The sequence below is a fragment of the Belonocnema kinseyi genome, chromosome 4 (assembly GCF_010883055.1).
Source record: "Belonocnema kinseyi isolate 2016_QV_RU_SX_M_011 chromosome 4, B_treatae_v1, whole genome shotgun sequence".
NCBI classification, from domain to species: Eukaryota; Metazoa; Arthropoda; class Insecta; order Hymenoptera; family Cynipidae; genus Belonocnema; species Belonocnema kinseyi.
The window spans coordinates 92,893,258-92,904,081 of NC_046660.1; the positions used below are offsets into that span (position 1 = coordinate 92,893,258).

The 10,824-nt window shown below is 32.7% G+C and overlaps 1 protein-coding gene across 7 annotated transcripts in view; it reads left to right on the plus strand.

The window, feature by feature from the left end:
- Positions 1-10,824, plus strand: part of LOC117170478 (MAP7 domain-containing protein 2) — a 319,741-nt gene that overhangs the window by 63,656 nt on the left and 245,261 nt on the right. For 2 of the 7 annotated variants that reach the window (XM_033357191.1, XM_033357195.1), the window contains exon 1: positions 8,283-8,313. The exons of the other annotated variants lie outside the window; for them this stretch is intronic. In XM_033357191.1, coding sequence (XP_033213082.1) covers positions 8,298-8,313 — 16 coding nt within the window. In that variant the 5' untranslated portion in view covers positions 8,283-8,297. Of the gene's footprint in view, positions 1-8,282; positions 8,314-10,824 lie in introns of those variants that run through there. 7 annotated transcript variants of the gene reach the window in all.

A 10,824-nucleotide genomic window follows, 5' to 3' on the forward strand; every position in this document is an offset into this window, starting at 1 on the left:
AATAATTGTTTCCTTCTATAACCATATTTCTTGCCAAGCTAGTTTAGTGGCGTCTAAGATGCACTAGTTTTGAAACATCATTGTCGATTAGTCAGCAATAAAAGCCTTCTGCTGGTTCATTGTTCCCTAATAGTTGTCCTGATAATAAACGGGCGACCTCTCGCGGGCACAGATCCAATCGCTGTAACCATGTCACGCTTTCCGTCCGATTTCCGGTATTTTTAGATCACCCGGTATTCCTGGCATTTCATGGCACACTCAGAACCGCATTGCTCGCCAACGATGTAAAATTCGTTGTCGAACCCTCCCTCATTTGGTTCATTGGCCCTACATGTTTGATACCAATTTTGGGCCCGGTGCTTCACACATGTGTAGCAGAATATAGTTTCAGGTCTCACTGCCTGTTTGATCTTTCCTCACCATTTTATTTTTGTTCTTTATTAGTTCAATATTCTTAAATTTTGTATTTTATAAAGCAAAACTTATGCTTTTTTTTAAATAAATTATATGCTCATTGAAGAAAATATTCTCTCCAAATATGTATTTGATCTAATAAATAGTCTTCCACTTATTAGATCAGTGATTGTTCACTGTAATTCTGTTCATAGTTTCTCGCTGAAAAATCATGTTAACTTTATTGAATTGGAGCTGCAGTGAACAATTACTGATTTTTCAGTCAAGTTTCACTGAAAATCGTGTAGCAAGAAGCCCGTGATTGATTTTCATTGTTGATGTCATTCTTTGTGAATTTTCACTGATTTAAATTTAGAGATTATATAAATAGGTAAAAATGACTAATAAGTACGTGTCTATTTACTGAAAACTCAGTAGTTTTCACTGATTTCAACGAGTCTCTGAGATTCAGTAACGTACTTCTACACGCAGAAAAAAATTCCGTAAAATTTACAACACGATCGATAAAAATATGAACATTGCATTTCAGTAGATTTTACATGAAGTTCAGTTAAACATACTGAGTTATGGCATATTTCACCTGACTACCAGTAAAATCTAGAAACGTCTCAAAAATCCGAGTTTAGCAGATTTTACTGAATTTTACGTGAAATGATAGATAATTTGCTGATTTACGTGAAATTCTTATAAAATCTACTAAAAAGTCATGTTTCCATATTATTTGTACTGAAACATCGGCAATACCACAAAATCGGTATTTTTAGGCTTTAGACCCCGTTATTCGAAGCCAATCATCATATGATGACATGGAATCTATAGAACTTTTTGAATTTAATTCCTCTAAACTAAAGCTTAAATACTTTTCCCCCATCTCAATTCTCTAAAACTAGGGTATAAGACTAAAGCCTTCTTATAAAATAGTACGTTAGCTATTTCCGGTCTATAAATGCTTGATCTAATCTTAAACACTCTTTGCTGTACATTGCCCATAACGAAATTCGACAAAAAAGATCTTTATTTGATTTGAAATGGCTCTCAGCTGTTGTCCTTTTCGATTAAAACAAATACATTTGAATCGGTGTAAACGCCTCGAAACTTGATACGAGACCGGGAACAAGCCACTAAGTTAGAACGAAGCCGTATCAGCATTGCTATAAATCGGTCCCTTAATCGCATTGCACGTTCGAATTACTTATTCGATTTAATTCCACTTGTGACGCAATGTGCAAGGAGAGTAAGATCCACGCGCCGTGCCGTCATTGATTTTGTTTCTATGTTACCTCTGCCGTTCTATGCTCAGTTCCATGGAAAAAGGCACTAACTAAGAACTAAGTTAATGGAAAAAATCGTCGAGAACATTTAAATGTGGTTTTCCATATTCTGTTAATTTTTACATTAATATTATTAATCTCCTAGGCTTAAGGATGTTCGTATGCCTAAAAGAAAAATTGGAAACATAAAAAATTGGCCAGGGCAAAGTCAAGAAAAGTTAGGGAATTTCTAACTTGGAATTTTGTAGCAAACCCTGGTCTTGGTAGTAGTTGCTGTCTTTTTCCGTGAAACTTTACGCCGGGAGATTCGGCGACTTCTACAGAAGAATTGCAAGGTTGCCAAGATTTGTCAAAAAACCCCAAAGTTGAACAATAAATCGCCTATTACATGTCTTTTGGGCGACTCTTTGGGCTACTCACTTTGTTTCTAGTCATCGGAAGGTAATTTATTGACCTAAATCAAATCGTGGTAAATCCTTCTTGCGCATATAAGTCGGCCTCGAATTCAGGCGTTAATTTCCTATCATACATTGTGTATTTACTCCCGGTTTTTTGCATGTGCTGCCTTTTCTAATACAAATAATTTTTGAGTACTGTAGTTGCTGCCTTTTCAATTTTCAATTTTAATTGCAGTTTATTATAAATCGTACAGCCCTAGGAGCAATTATCGGATCACGTGTAAGCTCAGATTAAATATTTTATATTACTTTTACGTAACATTAAAATTAATTCATTATAAAATTGTTATATATGACGGCTTATCTAGAAGAAAATACAAATATTAACAATTTGTTTTAAACTGTCTAAATTTTTGGCGGATAATTGTCTATCTAGCAGTACTTCGGTTATAATTTCCTTTACAAATATTCTTGGGACAATATCAGAAAATAAATTTGTTGTTTAGATTTTGTTCATTAAATGATTCAGTATTATATTATGTATAATGTTATAATATTATAATATTACATATCATTTGTGAATATGGAATAATCAAACCTCTCAAATGTTTTCAGAATTATTTAAAGTTTTTTTTCTGTCAGCGCAATTTCGAATTTACACGATTTCTTTTAATTTAACCAAGATTAGTTAAAGTGTACATAACATTCGGGAGCATGAGTCGATTATAGTGTTATCTTGTCTTACCTTACTCAAAACCAACACAGAAGAAAGTTCAATGGGGAAGTAGCTTGCTAACTAGCGAATAAGTCAGAGTCAACGTAAATAAAGCTAATATTTAGGAAATTATTGATCAGTTGATTTAATTAAGTTTAAAGTTGACAAAAGACATGATTTTCTGCCTTTTGTAGCAGCTGTTCTTTACTCATTTTCGAAACTCCTAATTATTTTTAAAATAATTTGCATAATTTTCGTGCCCTCTTATGCTCTTTCTTGAGCAAGGATGTAAAAAAATTCCCTCGAGTTCGAAGCAAAATGGCTTTGCGGAAACAACGAATGTCGTAAAAAAAATGGACACGTTTAAACCATCGGTTAAACTTTATGGATATGTGGATTATGGAACGCATCTTTTTATACTCACGAGAAAGGCCTGTATTAAAAATACAAGTTATATTGACTCAATTAAAAATAATGTATAATAGGTTACTAATTAATACTGTATTAATTGACAGAATTTTCATGAAGAAAGCTCATTTTGCGATGATGAAGTTTCATAATAGTTAATTTGAACATAATGAACATCGAATATATTTTATTTCAAAGCGGGTTTTTTCAATGAGGAAAGTTTTGTATGCCTTTTTCTATAAAAGTGTTATTTAAGAGGATTCAGATCAGAGAAATCGATTTGCGAACGGAACGGCTTCCGTTAAGTATATAATCTTGCAGCTGATGTACGTGACATCACGTCCGCCGCCTAAAAGGCATTGCGAGATTTGGAGTCGCGTGGGTCGGTTAAAAATACTGGCGTTCTGTAAGAAAAAGCCATTAACAAAGACCCCGTATCAACACAAAACACCCATACAAGACTATGAATGAAAAGTCCTCACGTTCCAAAATCCAGGACAATTTTTCAATGCATTTTTAAAGTATTTTCAGGATCATTTAAATCATAAAACAAATGTTAAAAGAGGCAATCTTTTAAAGATATCAGAAGTACATCAACCTTCAATGACCTATTTAAATCAATTTTGCTGTTGTACACTGAGCTCTACATGTTGCAGTAATTCTTATGAAACTGGCAATAATTCCTTATGAAAGTGGAAAGATAATATGTACTATGATAACGAACGTGAAACGGTCCTCCACAAATCGCTGCTTCAACACCGAGCCGAACGAATTGATCGTTCACGGAGGTTCATTCAAGAATCGTGACCGATCAGAGCTACTGAACGTTGTTCAGAAGGTATTTGAAGAGATGTAAGAAGAAAGGATTATCGTGTACTAGATACGCCTACAGTAACTCCTGCTCATGGGAGTGCGCGACTTCCTATGTGGAAAAAGTTTACCTCAAAAAGATGTTTCATTTTCCATTCACAATTAAAGATTTTCTGATTTCAAATGCAGCAACACTATATCGAAGGGTGAATCGAAAAATAAATTATCGCTACCATATCCTTCATAGACAGTTCGTGATCAACATTAAATAACATTACCTACAGATCGATTTGCAGATTTAAAAGAAAATACACTACTGAACTTTGGTTTCATTCAATTGTAAGGTTAGCCTGACGTAACAACTGAACTTTGTTTCTCGAATGTCTCAACTGATTTTAAGTTAACATTTGTCTTGACTGACGACAAAGCATAAAATTTAATCGTTTCGACTATATTATGGTGCACATTGTATGTTAAAATTCGACAATAAAAAATTGCAAAGTTCTAAAAGTAAGTGAGGGGTATTTAAATATATCTACGTCTGAGTTGTAAGTTCTCAGTAAGGGAGGCTACTGATAATTAAATTGTGTAAAAACTTATGAGCGAGTTCACAGTGGACGATCTGCATAATAGCTTTCACAATGTGACACGTTGCGAACAATAAGACTGGAGTAAAGTGGTTGAGGGGAAAGAGGGCCTTCAATTAGCTGACCTCAGCAAATGAGTGGTCTCCTCCCCCATCTTAGGAAGTAGTCGTTCATCTGATTAACGGTAGTAAAAAATATAAATATAATAGACCTAGAGCAGAATCCTTTGTTCTATTTATGTTTCAACAATACAATGCAAGAGTTAAAGAACTTGATTGGATTCGCTATATATGTCAGATCGAGGTCTTCATAATCTGAGGGCTGTCAATATTAAGAATCTTATATCTTAATTGTCATCTTAAGAACAACGTAACGTTCTTTATGGTTTACCTTTTTGTAATAGAGTAAAAATAAGAAAGTAATTCATTGATTTTTTTTAAATATTTATATAAATGAAATGTCTTACATAATATGATACAAAAATATTGAAGCGAGAGAATCTGTTTAATTTTTGAATTACGAGATCTGATATAGCGATGAAGCCTTTCAGTTTCAATCCTCAGCCTAACGTTATGATTAGGGGCCATCCGTATACCACGTGGACAATTTTTCACCACTCCCCCCCCCCTCATGGGCAGCCGTGGAATTTGGACAAATGCCCCCCCCCCATACTTTGTCCACGTGGACGTATTTCATGAAAATATTAATATTATTAGTCTTCAAAATGTCCGGGAGGTCGGAACTCGTTGACTAGCTAACAGCTGTTGGTGCATTTTGCAACAATTCATCGGTAAACTGGTCGGAAGTTCGAATGAAAAAACGTCGTTTTATTACTCTTCAAACCCAGGGGGAATGATTGTTTAAAAGTTAAAAACTAACAATAAGTTTGACTGGAAGCTCCTTAGTGGTGCCAAAGTTAACCAACAGACTGTGAAACATGTCAAAAATTCGAGTGAAAAAACGTAATTTTAGTACTCTTGAAACCCATTGGGGATGATTGTTTTGGTCCAAACAACTAATAAAGAATTTAACTGGCAGCTCCTGAGTGGTGCCAAAGTTGATTGGCAGGCTGTCAAAAATGCCAAAAATTCAAGTCAAGAAAAGTGATTTTAGTTCTCTTGAAACTCATTGTTGCGAGCTGTGAATTTGCATAAAAAGTGAGATTTTCGTAGTTTCTTTTTTTATATACATATTATTTTTATAGAAGTATCCTATAGATTAAAATTTTGGTTAATGAAAAGGACGAAACTTTCATCCGATTGCTGATTAAAATGTCAGTCAACTTTGGCACTACTCAGGAGCTGCCAGTCAAATTCTTTGTTAGTTGTTTGCACCAAAACAATCATCCTCGATGGGTTTGAAGAGTACTAAAATGATGTCTTTTCACTCGAATTTTTGACATGTTTGAAAGTTTCCCAGTAAACTTTGGCACTACTCAGGAGCTGCCAGTCAAATTCTTTGTCAGTTGTTTGCACCAAAACAACCATCCTCGATGGGTTTGAAGAGTACTAAAATGACGTTTTTTCACTCGAATTTTTGACATGCTTGATAGTTTTCCACTTAACCTTGGCACCACACCGGAGCTAATAGTCAAATTCTTTGTTAGTTGTTTGCACCAAAACAATCACCCTCAATGGGTTTGAAGAGTACTAAAATGACGTTTTTTCACTCGAATTTTTAACATGTTTGACAGTTTCCCGGTTAACTTTGGCACCACTCAGGAGCTGCTAGTCAAACTTATTGTTAGTTTTTAGCACCAAAACAATCATCCTCCATGGGTTTGAAGAGTACTAAAATGACCTAGAAGTATACCTAGAGTATACCTAGAATATACCTTGTCTCATTTCAGTATATTTTTTCACAGATTTAGGGAAATGTGTGTCCACGTGGATTCTAGCTCGACCCCCCCCCGGCCCCCCTCGTGGACAAGCGTGGAATTTCGCCATAACCCCCCTCGCCCCCTAAAGTGTCCACGTGGTATATGGATGGCCCCTTATTCATTGCGACAGTAATAGTTGAAACTACCATCTCTAGTTTCACTTATTCTTAAGAGTTTTCGTGAGGAAGTTTTCAATTCTAAGAGAGAATTGTACAGCATTTGCATCGAATCTACTATAATAGAGTACTTGAGAAGTCTTATTGCTGGTTTGCTTCATGTCAAAGTCTCAGTGGTCTTTTATCGCGATTCAATCATTCAAATTCCCTTCACATTCTTACATAAATTCAATTATTTTTTAGAAAAGTTTTCAGAAAAAGATCAATATTTTGCAAAATTGATTTGGAACAGTTTAATTAGTATCCCAGAGAAACAGAACTAAGTTTAGAAGCTTCTCAAATCATTTTGTTTTACTTGGCCACTTCACGAAAATTATATTTTTTTACTGGGATGATAATAAAGGTGGTTTTACAAATCAGGCTTGTGATAAAATGTTCATTTTATACTACACTGTAAAAAAATTTATTGAATTTTACATCTCTGCTGGATGTAAATAAAAGGACCCTCGTGTATCGGAGTAACTTTACGAAACTGTTGTGATATTCCAATTCGGCCGATAATTTTACATGCAAAAATGTAAAATTCATTATGTGAAAGAATAAAATAAAATAAAATTTATCAGGGCAACAGGTTTCGAAAACTCGAAAGCTCAAACTTCGTACAATTTCATGGAGATTGAAGAAACACAAGCCGGACATGTTACCACTTACCTGAAACGCATAAGAAAATATGGATTTTTTTTTATGTTTAAATATTTCATAAAAAAATATGAAATATATGTTTTGAATAACCGCATCTTTTCCGTCCCAATAGCAGAAAATGTAAAAGGCAAAATAGGAATAGCTCGGATTCGGTCTACTTTATGTGAAAGCTGTCAAAAAAGTTGAACATAGTTGAATTCAACCAAGAAAGACGAACTTTTAAATCTGTTTATTGAACCTAGTTAATACCTAGAATTCACTCACTAATTATTGATATTAGTAAAATTTTTACTTCTTCACATTTGAGAGAGAACATGTTAGTAGCATTTTATACTAAAAACGATTAAATTTCTGCCTGAAAAGATAAATTTTCAAAACAAAAAAGTGGATTTTCGACAAAATGGTTGAATTTTTTACCAAAAAAGATTAATCTAGTCACAACTTTCTTAATTTATAATTTTCTACCAAAAGAGATGAATTTTCAAACCAAAAGAAAATTGAATGCTAATCTTTCCGAAATTTAAATAAAAAATATATTTTGTGTGAATAATCTTTCGAGTTTAGATTAATCAGACGAATTTTTCAATATAATATTTGATACGTTTGGATAGGATAGTTGCATACTTCCAGGGGAATTTCCTATCAAGCTAGTGGCGTCGCGTATCGAAGAATCTCGGAACTTTCTAAGTTGCAAGTCGGTATTGTAGAAACATAGAGGAATCCATGCTAGAAAATAATTAATTAAAAACAATTATTTTTCCACATATATTTGCAAAACTATTTTAAGTTTGTAATTGCACTAAAATGCAACGACATTCTAAATATTTTGAATTGTTTGAGCTTCTAAATTAATGAAGACGAATAACTTATATACTGTCAATTTTAATTTTCTAAAATATTAGTTTAGTAAATCTTTAACTAAAAATGTCCTTTCTTTGTTCCAGGTGAGTTCAGTTCCTGTGTATATAAACTGACATTGAATGTCTAGAGATTAAGGATGGAACAATTATCAGGTAGGATCAAGTTTTTTTAAAAATGTAAATCTTCAAGTTCTAAAGTTTTAGTGAATATTATGATAGCAAAGACCAACGTAAATTATCCACTTAATAGCTAAAGAGATGATCATTTGGGTTTTCATCACTCAATAGTTTAAATTTTTCTCATTACCATCTTTTTTGAAAAAAACAATGACTGTGCATGGCAACATCTGCAAATAATTATTGCCGCTTGAGTGGAGCGATAAGCGTTTTTATTTTAATTTAACCCAATAGACTCGTTTTTATCTCAAAACGTCAGGTTGCGTTTAAAGAATCGATAGACACAAATGAAAGGCTATATCTCCAAAGAAGAGACAAGAAAATGTCCAAACGAGTTTTAACGGTACATCACGATCTGGTTTTGTCACATTGAGTACCACGATTTTTTGCCATCTCCTTTGACCTCGAATATGTCGAAGAGCTTTGGATCTTTCGTTATTTAGTTTTTTACCGCTCTAGGAATTTTTTATTTACTATTTTTCACAGCTCCAAATCAGATGAATGATATTCCTTAGGTGATGATGAGGGATTAAGGAATAGGGTGTTCCTTATTTTAGTTTATTTGATTGAAAATCGTTTACGCCTACTGCGATTCTGGTGCGAATGCCCAAAAATAGAATGTCCTCCAAATTTTATTTAAATCCATTCATATTTACCCATCGTAAAACTGTGTAAATGTTTGATTTACATGACGTAAATATCCCAGTTAAAAATATATATAAATTTTCAAAATGTTCAAAAGGGCGGACTTAAACAATTAGAGTCGAAAATAGCATTATCTCTAGTTCTTAATTTGGAGGTTTCAACACATTAAAAAAATGTAATACGTTATTATAAAGTAAATGGTAGACACGTAAATTAATGGATTTAAAAAAACCCAAGCAATTAAATAGTAAAAAAATAACTCTTTTCGCAGCTTTCGGATAAATATTTTCAAACCTTGCTTTAAAAAGAAGTGTGATTTTCGAACGCACTCGGTTATTCTAAAAGAAAACAATTTTAAAAAAGTAAGATAACGGCCAATTCGAAATTAAAAAATAGCTCATTTCTGAATTTTCTAATCAAATATTTTTTAACATTGCTAGAAAAGGAAGTTTGACTTTAGAAATCATTCGACGATTCCAGAAGTTCAAATTTTCATAAAATCTTATTTTATGATCAATTAAGTATTCAAAAAATAGCTCATTTCTGTACTTTTAAATGAAATATTTAAATACATTAATAGAAAAATGAGTTTGACTTCTAAGATCATTAGGCTCATTTCTAAAGTCAAACTTCTTTCTCCAGCAAAGTTTAAAAATATTTTACTGAAAAATACAGAAATAATAGCTTTTTTGGAATATTTAAAATGTAATTGGCTCACATCTTGGAATTTTTCAAAATTTACAATAATATATGCCATTTTTTGACAATATTGAAGTCTTCAAGTTAATAACTATAAAAAAATTCCGTTTTTGACCCTAATTGTTAGGTCCATCATTTTCTACATTTTCAAATTAAATTTTTTTTGATATTTTAAGCATTACATAGCGATTATCGTCCTATTTGGATGAGTGATTTGAATAAAAACTAAAAGAGTCCTGCAAAGGAAAAATTTTTCCTCAATTGCCTGGGGTGATGAGTAAATGTATGAATCCATTTGGATACAATATCGAGTAGGAGCAAACATAAAAAAATGGAAATAAGGACTAACCTATTAAGAAATTGGTTAAATACATAAAAAGTTATATATTTATTAGACTTTTATAGATAGTCATCATAATCATTCCTGCAAAATTACATTTGTTCTATAATCTCGTTTTTCATTACTTAAATTCAGTTTCTAATGCAATCGTGATGAAAAACAAATCGGACAATTATGTATGACTTGTTCTTAATTACGTGTTGCGCATCATGAAAAAAGAGAACTCATAGATTCAGATTAGCGTTGAAAGAAGGACATTCGTTGCGGTAAATAAGATCTACTATCTGCGTGAAAACTATATGCATCTGACTTTGAAGCTTAATAACTCAGTCAAAAAAATTCTAGCGCAACAAAAAAACAGTCATTTAAAAGCTGAAAGTGTTCTACGTTAATGAGCTTAAAGACGTTTATGTAAAAAAATTGTTGTCCTTAGCAGACTAAAAAATCTAAAAAAAATAAGGATTTTTGGGTACATTTAAGAACAGTCAAGTTTAGAGTATGATTTCTTATACAAGGGGCAATGGAAAAAATTTGAAATAATTCGTGAGTATGAGGAAAACTGTTGTGAACTAGTTGCAGTTGAGAAACTTAAAAAATAATAAATATTGTTGCTTAAAAGTACAAAAACGTGCAACTATATTATCTTCAGTTCTAATACAGATATTAAAGCGATTCAAACTGCAAACTGTAATGCATAGGCTCTGTATTTATTTTCAATCGCCCGTAAGAATGTGTTAGTCTTATTTTTTGTGAAATTCACGATATTTTTAGACATTTTTTTTGTTGGAAAGCAAGTGACAGAA